At 42.5% G+C, this 11,651-nt stretch overlaps 1 protein-coding gene across 2 annotated transcripts in view; it reads left to right on the top strand.

The window, feature by feature from the left end:
* The window catches only part of si:ch211-202f3.3 (calpain-2 catalytic subunit), a 40,887-nt gene extending 34,826 nt beyond the window's left edge, over positions 1-6,061 (top strand). For both annotated transcript variants that reach the window (XM_052154304.1, XM_052154305.1), the window contains 4 exons: positions 892-970; positions 1,250-1,360; positions 5,404-5,456; positions 5,548-6,061. In XM_052154304.1, coding sequence (XP_052010264.1) covers positions 892-970; positions 1,250-1,360; positions 5,404-5,456; positions 5,548-5,574 — 270 coding nt within the window. In that variant the 3' untranslated portion in view covers positions 5,575-6,061. The remainder of the gene's footprint in view (positions 1-891; positions 971-1,249; positions 1,361-5,403; positions 5,457-5,547) is intronic.
* The last annotated feature ends 5,590 nt before the right edge of the window (positions 6,062-11,651 follow it).

Below are 11,651 nucleotides of genomic sequence, written 5' to 3' on the forward strand. Positions count from 1 at the left end.
ACGAGTGGCTCACTCAGAATTCAGACACTCCTGCAAAATGGCAGACACCTGAATTAGTGCACTATATAGTGGATAGGGAGTGGTTTCAGACACAGCGAGTGTTCCACGACCGGGGTTGGTGCCCTACGCACTAGGCTGCGTATATGTATTTAGAGAGCGGTAGTACTGCTGTACAGAACTAATGATCTAAATACTTACGACACTTAAAACTGTAACTACACTGAAATGAGAATCCACACAGGACTTTAAAAGCTATGAAATAGTGACAGAATTAATTAATAAAGCATGATCTTTCTTTGGTTTATATTTCTGCATTATATATAATGTCCTTGTTGGAAATGTTCAAGTTTTCACTGTAATAATTACTAGAAATGTTTCCAAACCTCTCTTATTGACAAATTCATCTAGATCTAGATGACAAGAGCCCTTAAAGGGATAGTTCACCCAAAAATTACAATTCTCATTATTTACTCACCCTCCTGCCACCCCAGATGTGTATGACTTTCTTTCATCTGCTGAACTCAGATTAAGACTTTTAGAAGAATTTCTCAGACCTGTAGGTTCATACAATGCAAGTGAATGGGTGGCAACATTTTAGAGCTAAACAAAATCACATAAGTCAGCATAAAAGTAATCTAGAAGACTCCAGTGGTTAAATCAATATCTTCAGAAGTGATGTGATAGGTGTGGATGAGAAACATCATAGTCTGCATGCCACCCCTTAAAAAATGTCTAGATCCGCCTCTGGTCAAACAATTCTTCCTGTCTAAGTGGGTGGTTCTTGGACAAAATAAGCTGCATGTATGGCCCAGACCCTCTGCCGCAAAAAGTTCTTGCTGTGAAGGACTAATGTTATACTAACTCAATATCATTTTTTAAATATTTTTACAGGAAATCTTCTACAGTATGGATTCCTCCAAAGATGGATTTTTGTCTTTGGATGAACTGCAAAATACATTCAAGAAAACAGGTTAATGCTTATACATTTTGTGTGGCAACACCATAGATTCTCATAATATTTGAATGAATAGTATCCACTTTATTGTCTTTTCAAATTCAGCACAAGTTCAGCTGTAATTTAATTATACAGTATACTGTAGATTTCAGTGCTGGGTACTGTTGTTTTGCATTTTAATAATAATAGATTTCTGCTTTTTTGTTTCTTTACTACTGCCAGCATGCCATCTCTCACCAATCCTCTAGAGATATTGTATTTATTATGTTTCTTGCAACTGTCACTTTACCCCAGGGATGAACTTAACTGAAGAAATCCTGAATCTCATGGTTGTGCGGTATGGTGGTGAAAAGATCTCTTTGGAGGGTTTCATATGCCTCGTCTTGCGTTTGAACTGCATGGCTAGTGAGTAGGACCAGTGTTATTTTTTTTTAACATAATTGGGGAAAAAAGAAGAAACTAAAATACATTTAAATGAATCCAACAGTAAATAAAATAAAATACAATTTGCCTGAATTCATTTTAGTTTTTGATACACAATAAATTATAATATTTTAAGCGTTAACAACCCGCCTCCATTAAATTGAAAATGACACTTGAAGGCAATGATAAATCTACCATCTTTAACCATATTTAAATTATATTAGTTAACAGATTAACACAGCCCTTAAATACTACAACTAAATTAAAAATTTAATATACTGAAACTAAAATACACTGAAAAAACTCAACTAAAATGTCTCTGTTACTGTCGTAACCTCCATTCCCAGATGAAGGGAACGAGACTGTTGTCAATGTAGTGCCACTAGGGATCGGCCTTAGTGCCGGTGCAGTTATGGCGGTGCGAGATGGGCACATCTCTGCATGCCTTGTGGCTTCCCTTACCTTGCACAACATCTGTGCAAGTAGGCTCATTGGGGGGAATGCATACTTGCATAGCCCCAGGGGTCAGCTGTGTGCCAATGCATCTGTGCCAAGGGGAGCCTCGGTCAGGGAATACCAGAGAGGGCAGTGGGAGTATCCCAGGGAAGCGAACAGGTCTACCTGCACTTATTGTTATTATACATTACCTGCACTTATTGTTATTATACATGTCATGTAAGGTATATATTATAACTTACATGACACTCAAGGACAAACAAAACAACAAAATAATAACATTAAACAACAATTAATCATTATTACAGCCTGAACAGACTTAATACAAGCATAAAAGCAATCACATAAAAGCCTGCCTAAAAAGATGGGTCTTAAGGCAAAATCTAAAAACCAGAAGACTTTCACTGTTTTGCACATCCTGTGACAATGAGTTCCATAAATAAGGAGCTGCAAGTCTCAAGGCTCTAGATTGTAATATGAGAATAATGTTTTCATTTATAAGAGTCCTGCAAATAATTTGTGCTGCTGAATTCTGTACTAGCTGGAGTTTATACTGAAGTCTATACTGATGGCTGACCGTAAAAAAGAGTGTTACAATAATCAATATGAGAAGTTACTAAAGCATGAACAAGAATTGTGGTGCTCTTTACTGAAAGAGCTGGACAAAGTCAATTAATGTTAATGTGCAGAGCGAATGACATTGTTTATATATGCTTCTTCTAATGATAAAGTACTATCAAAGCTGACACATAAACTTTTAACCTGTTTAGCAACAGAGACTGGAAAATCATAAATATTCACTGAGCAACATTTAGACTTGGCCAAGTTGGTTTTTGAACCAACAAGAAGAATTTCAGTTTTACAGCAATTTAACTTAAGAAAATTTGAAGTAAACCACTCTTTCATCTCAACTACACTATCTGATAGGATAGATGGAGGAAAAGTAGAGGTAGGTTTGGAGGACAGGTAAAGTTGGGTGTCATCAGCATAGCAGTGGAATTGAATACCAAATTTCCTAAAGATATTACCAAGAGGTAAAAGATAAATAATAAATGAGAGAGGACTTAAGACTGATCCCTGTGGAACGCCAGAATTAACATATGAAAGCTTTTATGTAAACTGCTTCAGTTGTACAAATTGATTACAACCCGTAAGATAAGATCGAAACCAAGTCAGGGCAGTATCCCTGATTCCCATCAATTCCAATCTGTCCAACATAATGCTGTGTGAGATAGCATCAAATGCTGCAGTCAAATCGAGCAAAATATTTATGTTTATATATAGTACATTTACATTTATGCATTTGGCAGACGCTTTTATCCAAAGCGACTTACAGTGCACTTATTACAGGGACAATCCCCCTGGAGCAACCTGGAGTTAAGTGCCTTGCTCAAGGGCCCAACAGTGGCATCTTGGTCAGTACCTTCTGGTCAGTAACCCTGAGCGTCAACCACTGAGCCACCACTGCCCCATAGTATAAGTGTAAGTAGTGCTTGGTGCACTTGCAGGAGAGCTGTGGCATGCAGGGCGGAGGCAGCCTATCCAGCTGCACCATAGGCCTCAGCCGCCAATGACGATGTAAGCCCCAAAGGCCCTGGAAGGGTGTCTCGGATGGTTCTGCCAGGTGGCGGCACTTTGCAGGCACAGGTGCACCTGGGGAAATCACAAAATACCCCCTGGTAGCCCGTCGTCGAGGGTAGTGAGAGCAGAGAAGCCCACGAATTGGGTCCGGGCAGTAAAAATTGCCCGCCACGATCTTGTAAACTCGTCATACACCTCCGGGAAGAAAGGAACTGGGTGGGCCGTGGCCGTTAGGGGCGCTCTGGGCCCAGGAATCAATTGTTGAGCCATGAGGGTTCATGGGGGAGTGGAGGGTTCCACTCCAGCCCGATGCTCGCAGCCACTCAAGCAAGCATTGACGTCAGCTGCGAATGGTGTCAGACTGAACCAGCCTATTCTCCAATGCTGTAATCGAAAGATCATCCACTTCACAAGCTGCGAATGAGATCGCAAACTCGCCCTGAGACGAGCTGGCAGTCCCATCACAGAACTCACTGGGGCAAATGAGCATGCTGGGGAATGGGAGGTCCATGGGGGGCTACCTTGTGGAGCAGCTCCCATTGAAATCCCCAAATCGCTCCCAATGCCAACTAACGCTGCCTCAAACCCGTAGGTAGAAGGACCGTGGCAGGGAGCTGCTGGGGTGGCTTTCACTCTGGGGAAAGCCACGACTGCAACATTGCCATAATCAAGCTCTCGCAGTGAGAACATGACCCATCCACGAATGCTGTCCCCGTGTGGGCAGTGCCCAGAACTTGAGGCAGCGATCGTGGCCATGGGAAGCGGAGAGGTAAAGATCGCAACCAGGAAATATACACAAATGGAATGGCATCTTTAAAAAGACCCTCTATGTGAGTGCCACACTTTTGAAGGGAATATACTCTTTTAGAGGAAGAATATATTCTTTTAGGCTGCTGAAGCGCCCAGGGGCGTTCTCTGCACTCAAGAGGTGCAAGAGGGGAGAAGCCGCTGTGATGCACCATAAATCCAACAGCTTTTGTAGAGGTGAATGGATCGGTGGAGGAATTCAGCTCACTTACAACCGCTCAGCTCTGAAGAAAAAATCAGAATGATTGGTTGCAAGCCAGCTCCTTTTATACCTGTATGTCTGGGGGAGTGGCATGCAAATTCCACTCGCCAATTCCCATTGGCCATTTCTCAAAGATCAGAGCTGTTTGGGGCTCCCAAGGGTGACCCCTAGTGTCATTACATCGATACAACTTCGAGTGAGTGACAGAAGGGGAACTAACAATACCAGAGTGAAAATGATCCAAAATGAGGACAAATTAAAAATGATATGGATATGGGGCCTGGGTAGCTCAGCGAGTAAAGATGCTGACTACCACCCCTAGAGTCGTGACTTCTAATCCAGGGTGAGATGAGTGACTCCAGACAGGTCTCCTAAGCAACCAAATTGGCCCAGTTGCTAGGGAGGTTAGAGTAATGTGGTTCGCTCTCGGTGGGGTGCGTGGTGAGTTATGCGTGGACGCTGCAGAGAATAGCGTGAAGCCTCCACACATGCTATGTGTCCGCGGTAATGCGTTCAACAAGCCACGTGATCGGATAGTCTGAAATATGGAGGCAACTGAGATTCATCCTCCACCACCTGGATTGAGGTAAGTCACTACACCACCATGAGTACTTAGAGCACATTGGGAATTAGAAATTCCAAATTGGGGAGAAAAATCAAAACAATAAATTTAAAATAGAATGGTTGTATAAAAATAAAAATACAAATTGGAAACCATAGTAATCCTGAGGAGGACTTAAATTGTTTGTTTAGACTACCAAGAGGTCTACGGGATCATACTTTTTTATTCTGTATCCTAAAAACTTGTAATAAATAAAAATGTTGTTCTTTGTCCTTTTATACTCTAGAAATGAGGCGGCGTAATGTAAACTACTACTTTACAGAGACAAGTTTTGTGATTCTTGTGCTACATGTCCTGGGTATTATCTTTTGGCTTTATTAAATTGCAACAGCCTCTTCTTTTTCTTCTTTTCACCAGGCATATTTCAGAAATTCTGCAAAGAAGGGACAATAACTCTTGACGAGAGTGAGGTAATCTTGATGCAAACATTGTTTTCTCCAAAATTTTGAGAAAAATACAAGTGTTTAATTTTCTGCCTTTTTTTTTTGTTTTCCTTTGCAGTGGATCAGGATCACCATGTACTCGTGAGGGAATGTCTGCATGCCTAGATGTTTGCCAATAAATGCCAGAAGCAGCATGACAAATGCACTTTAGTTTAGTGACTCAAACCTGACCAATAAATAAATAAATGCAGACAATGCTCCTTCAGTGCTGGCAAACTCTAGTTAAGGAGTACCTGAACCTTTGAAAGAACACATTTTTTAATTTCCGTCAAATTGGTAAACAAACTGATTGTTTTACACTTTCCTTCTTTGTGCATTTTATGTTTCTTAAAAGTATAGTTTTATATAGACTTTCACGTTAGCTAATTTTGTCTGTAATAAAAATCTGTGCAACTATTTTTCCAGTTTTTAACCTGTTTTAACTGCCTGCCAGAAATTTGATTTTATGGAGGGATTTCATTTCCAACCACATTCCCTGTGTTTGGTTGCTTACTTTTGTTGGAGACATCTTGTTTCCATTTCTTGTTTGCCATTATCCTTTGTGTTTGTAGCAAGATTTAAAAATCACTATAAAATCTATGGTTGTTGATAAACACGTGGACTGGTCTTGATGTTGGAATGGTGTTGGTTGGATTGATGTATGGTATAGGATGCTACCAGCTGTGCAGTGGTAACTGAAGATGTTGGCATACTATGAATATTTCAAGAACACACACACACACACACACACACACACACACACACACACACACACACACACACACACACACACACACACACACACACACACACACACACACACACACACACACACACATGTTGTGTTTCCATGTTTTATGGGGACTTTCCATAGACATAATGGTTTTTATACTGTACAAACTTTATATTCTATCCCCTAAACCTAACCCTACCCCTAAACCTAACCCTCACAGAAAACTTTCTGCATTTTTACATTTTCAAAAAACATAATTTAGTATGATTTATAAGCTGTTTTCCTCATGGGGACCGACAAAATGTCCCCACAAGGTCAAAAATTTCGGGTTTTACTATCCTTATGGGGACATTTGGTCCCCACAAAGTGATAAATACACGCTCACACACACACACACACACACACACACACACACACACACACACACACACACACACACACACACACACACTATTGTTGTGTTTCCATGTTTTATGGGGACTTTCCATAGACATAATGGTTTTTATACTGTACAAACTTTATATTCTATCCCCCAAACCTAACCCTACCCCTAAACCTAACCCTCAAAGAAAACATTCTGCATTTTTACATTTTCAAAAAACATAATTTAGTATGATTTATAAGCTGTTTTTCTCATGGGGACCGACAAAATGTCCCCACAAGGTCAAAACTTTCGGGTTTTACAATCCTTATGGGGACATTTGGTACCCATAAAGTGATAAATACACGCTCACACACACACACACACACCTCAACTCACTCTAAATAACTGAGATCACTTGAAATCTCTGGATTTTTTCCCCATTCTGATGGTTGAAGTGAATATTAACTGAAGCTCCTGACCCATATCTGCATGATTTTATGCACTGCACTGCTGCCACATGATTGGCTGATTAGATAATGACATGAATGTTGGCACCAGACGGGCTTGTTTGACTATTTCTGTAACTGCTGATCTCCTGCAATTTTCATGAACAACAGTCAATATATATGTATATAAAAGCAAGAGTATGATATGGCCCTACATCAGCACTTCCGTGATTTGGCTGCAAGCACGAGGCCACAGGCTGAGAGCCGTAGGTAATCACAGCAGTGCTGATTTAGGGCCATATAGCACGATTGCGAGTGTGATATTGCTATATACAACAGTTCAATGAACAAGAAAATGAGGAAAATCTGAGTACGGTCATAAAAACGCATTTGTGCATTGAACTACTTTATTACGTGGTGGATCATAATCTGCCGTTGCTGGTTCAAACCAAATAATGCATCCAAGCCTTAGTTAGTGATTCAAAAAGTTCACTTCAGAAATAATATCATGGATTTGTGCTGTTTCTAACAAGTTATTGGATAAACAACGATGGATGGATGTGTTTATGTGTGTGTGTGTGTGAGAGAGAGAGAGAGACAGAGCGTGTGTGATCACCTGTTGCCACTCCCAAGCAGAGATGCTGTCAGCTTTCTGAAGATCAGCATTCTCAGTGGAAAAATAGCGTCGGTTCTATATTACGGTTATAATATAAGGGAGGCAGAGGGAGGTGGCGCCGTAGGAGGTTTTAAACAGTGTGTCCACTCCAATGTGGAAATTGGTACTAATTGCTCTCCCTGAAACAGTTTTTTAAGTTTGTTTTGATTGTTTTAAATGCTTGTCTGTCAGTCAGTATCTCAACATACAACTGTGATATTGTGTTAAAGATCAGGGTATCATGTTTTGAACTGGACTTTATATGGAATTATTACAACAAACAACTTCCGAAGGAGATAATTTGTCCAGCAGGGTCTCCACGGATTTTATACCAGCTGGAAAACACAGGAGGCGACGGAGGGAAAGGAGACAGACGCGGGATTGCCGGGCGGGCTTACAAACAAGGCTAAAGAGAGCTCCTCGTAAGCCTGCGCTGCCAGCATGTGACGTATCCTACAAGAGGTCAAAATGGTTTGGATCATATACTGTATATAAGGGATGGATACATTTGTCCAGCAGGGTCTCCACGGATTTTATACCAGCTGGAAAACACAGGAGGGGACGGAGGGAAAGGAGACAGACGCGGGATTGCCGGGCGGGCTTACAAACAAGGCTAAAGAGAGCTCCTCGTAAGCCTGCGCTGCCAGCATGTGACGTATCCTACAAGAGGTCAAAATGGTTTGGATCATATACTGTATATAAGGGATGGATACAAAGTCACTACTCTCCCCCACCTGGGTCAGTCTGACCATCTATCCCTTTTTCTCACCCTTGTATACAAACCTCTCATCAGGAAAATAAATCCATCAGTGAGAATCATAAGGACTTGGCCTGAGGAGGCTTCCACCCAACTTCAGGACCTTTTTGAGCAAACTCATTGGGATTTATTTGCACAACAAAACATAGAAGACTTCACATTTACTGTCCTGTCCTACCTACAGTTTTGCATTGATAATGTCACTGTTGAGAAACACATTAGATGTTATCCGAACAACAAACCATGGATGACACGAGACATTAAGCTCCGGCTGAGAGACCGTGACTTAGCCTTCAGGTCTGGTAATGATGAACTGTATAGTACAAACAGGTTCAACCTGAAGAGATGCATCAAGGAGGCAAAAGCAGCTAACAGACAGAAAATTGAAGGACACTTCAGAAATGGAGACCCACGATGAGTATGGCAAGGTATCCAGCACCTCACAAACTATAAAGGCAGTAAAGACCCAACCACCACCAGCAACAGCGACTCACTAGTGGAGGAATTAGCCTCCAGAGTGAGGCCGGGAGGTGGAAGCCCGTCTTCTCTTCCTCCTCCGGGCAGACGAAGTGGACCGCGTAGGCTCGTGGAAGGCGACTGGTGTGGGGGTGAGCTTGCTGACAGGTGGGACTGGCGTGACAGGAAGCGCCATGGGTGACTGGAGAGTCACCACTGAGGGAGGAGAGGTAGGGTCCTCCTCAGCGAAGCCCACGGTTAACGGCGAGCCGCAGACCTGCAAAGTCACCTCCACGAAGCTGCAGAGAGTCCACGAAGCTGCAGAGAGTCCACTCGTGCGTTGCCGGTGGCAACCGCTCCCTCAGTGAGGCGTTCAGGTTGCCCCTGAAGAAGACCACCAGGGCAGAGTCCGGGAAGTCAGAGACGTTAGCCAGCTCGAGAAAGTCGCCAACGTGGTCCTCCACCGGTCGGTCCCCTTGGAAATGTAGTTGTCTTAGACAAGGACTGGTGAAAACACGGGCCGGACAACAAGGAAACGTGACATGTGCTGAGTGAAACAGAAAACACGGGGCGGACAACAAGGGATCATGATATTAACGTTCTGCATTACATATTTTGTGTTGCATAGAAGAGAGAGAAATGTATTTGGGTTTGGAAAAATACATGGGTGAGAAAATGACAGAACTTTCCCTTTTGGTGAACTTTAACTGTTTAAGTATTTGTCAAAGGTATCTGCTAAGAACATCTATATAAATGCGATTCAGCACATTATTGCATCAAGTTCTCTTTCAACATCTCATGTTTGAGATGCACACATGGGAGGAACAGATATACAGAGACTATGCAGAAGCATCTAATTGCACCAATTCTGGCTTAGCAGACAGGAGTGCACGTCCAATGCCACTGTAAGGCCCCACCCTTACTTGAGGGTATAAAGGACCTTTATGCACTACTTTTCCTCAGTTGACATTCACATTTGCTCTCACTTAACGGTCAGCAGAACACATTTTCGGATCAGCCTCAGCTAGGCATAACTGCCAAATGTTTCTGGTCATTTTGCTTTTTTATTCAGATTGCAAGCAACCCATTCTCACCGACCTTTACATTTCATGGCAGTCCATGCAGGGACTCCCATTTCATGGGAACCAGCAGTCGTGGGCATGGCCATCCACAGGAGGAGGCCTATTCGCAGTGAGGTATTCACATTCCTTTTGCATTGTGTGTATGGTGTTAAAACACGTAGAGAAAGTTCTCTCCCTCCCTGATAACTGTAGCCATTTCTTCACCTTGCCAAGGTAGCTGCTACTCAGAGCAGTGGACAGGGGAAATGGTGATGACGTTGCAATTCTGGGGGCCTCCCAGATTTCGCCATCTCTCAGTTGAGCCTACCACAGTGACTCGTGGCTACTAGAGGACACTACTCTTCCCAGTGTTTCCTAATTTGATTATGAGCCACCCTGTTCTAGAGAAGATGATTCTGGGGAAGAAGCTTGAAGACTCGGACAAAGAGAATGTGCCCAGGTTCCAACATTTTGCAGCTCGACTGTGTTACAACATGCTATTCTCCTCAAGGTGTGCGAGTGAGAGGCCTCTCGTCTCAACATTGAATGGCCAAAGTTTAAAACGACACCGATCAGAAGAGGGATGTTTATGATGGTAAACTTCTGGGGCTGCCACCCGGAATTTCTGCCCTTGTTATAGATGCTCTGTCTCACCCATGGTCCAATGTGCTGCTCTATGCCTTTCATCCACTCAGCTTGATTTTCCCCACTTTAGCTAGAATGAGGGAGCAGGGTCTGATGCTGATTCTCATAGCAGAAATAATTCCTCTCCTTTATGCCCAGCCATGCCCTATGCTGTTGCACAAAGAACTCTTCACAGACAAAATTAGAAATATATCATCCTCACCCAGACATAGAGGTGTTAGAGCTCACCACTTTTCACCCACCTCACTTCTCTGTTGACGATAAGAGGCTGAATGCTCTGTGTCCTATGTGTGCGCTCCAATTGTATATGCGTAGGACAGAGGCTATCAGGTTGGGTGACCAGCTCTTTGCTTCCCACCACATGGGTAGACCCATTTCTAAACTACGCCTTTCCCATTGGCTTGTGGAAGCAATTTCTTTGACATATAGCTCTAATAGTTTGCATCATCCCTTTGGCCCTATTCTACGAGAGTACCTTAGTACCTGTTTCAGGGGGTCTCACTGCAGGACATTTGTTCAGCTACATGTTGGGCTTCTCCCCACACTTTTGCCAGTTACTACTGACTTGTTGTTACTAGAACCCCAGTAGAACATTAGGTTCTGGGTGTGGGCTCTTCATAACCTTCCTTATAACACTTGGTACTTGATACATTTAGGTTACATGCCAAACATAATGCATGGCCCCTTTGTAACAATGCTGGCAGGCAATAAAGATGAACCCTAGTGCAGTTTTATTTTTCAAACATTGAAACCAATAACCCTAATATTAAATGTGAACAAAACATAAAATGGCTTGGCTTGGCTCGGCTCGGCTCGGCTCAAAACAACAAAGTTACATTCACAATACCTGACAAGAGACAATGTCAAACACGAGGGCTTAAATACACAGACATGGGTAACAAGACAACCAATAAACAGACAAAACTATAAACAAGATAACAAGACTATTAAACTAAACCAATGACAAACTAGAACTGATTACAAAGTAATAAACCAGGGGAAACACATAACAAGATCACATGAGGGAACAGGAAATCACATGACCAGGAACAAACATGGCATGGAA

This window comes from Xyrauchen texanus, chromosome 22, assembly GCF_025860055.1.
Source record: "Xyrauchen texanus isolate HMW12.3.18 chromosome 22, RBS_HiC_50CHRs, whole genome shotgun sequence".
Taxonomy (NCBI): domain Eukaryota; kingdom Metazoa; phylum Chordata; class Actinopteri; order Cypriniformes; family Catostomidae; genus Xyrauchen; species Xyrauchen texanus.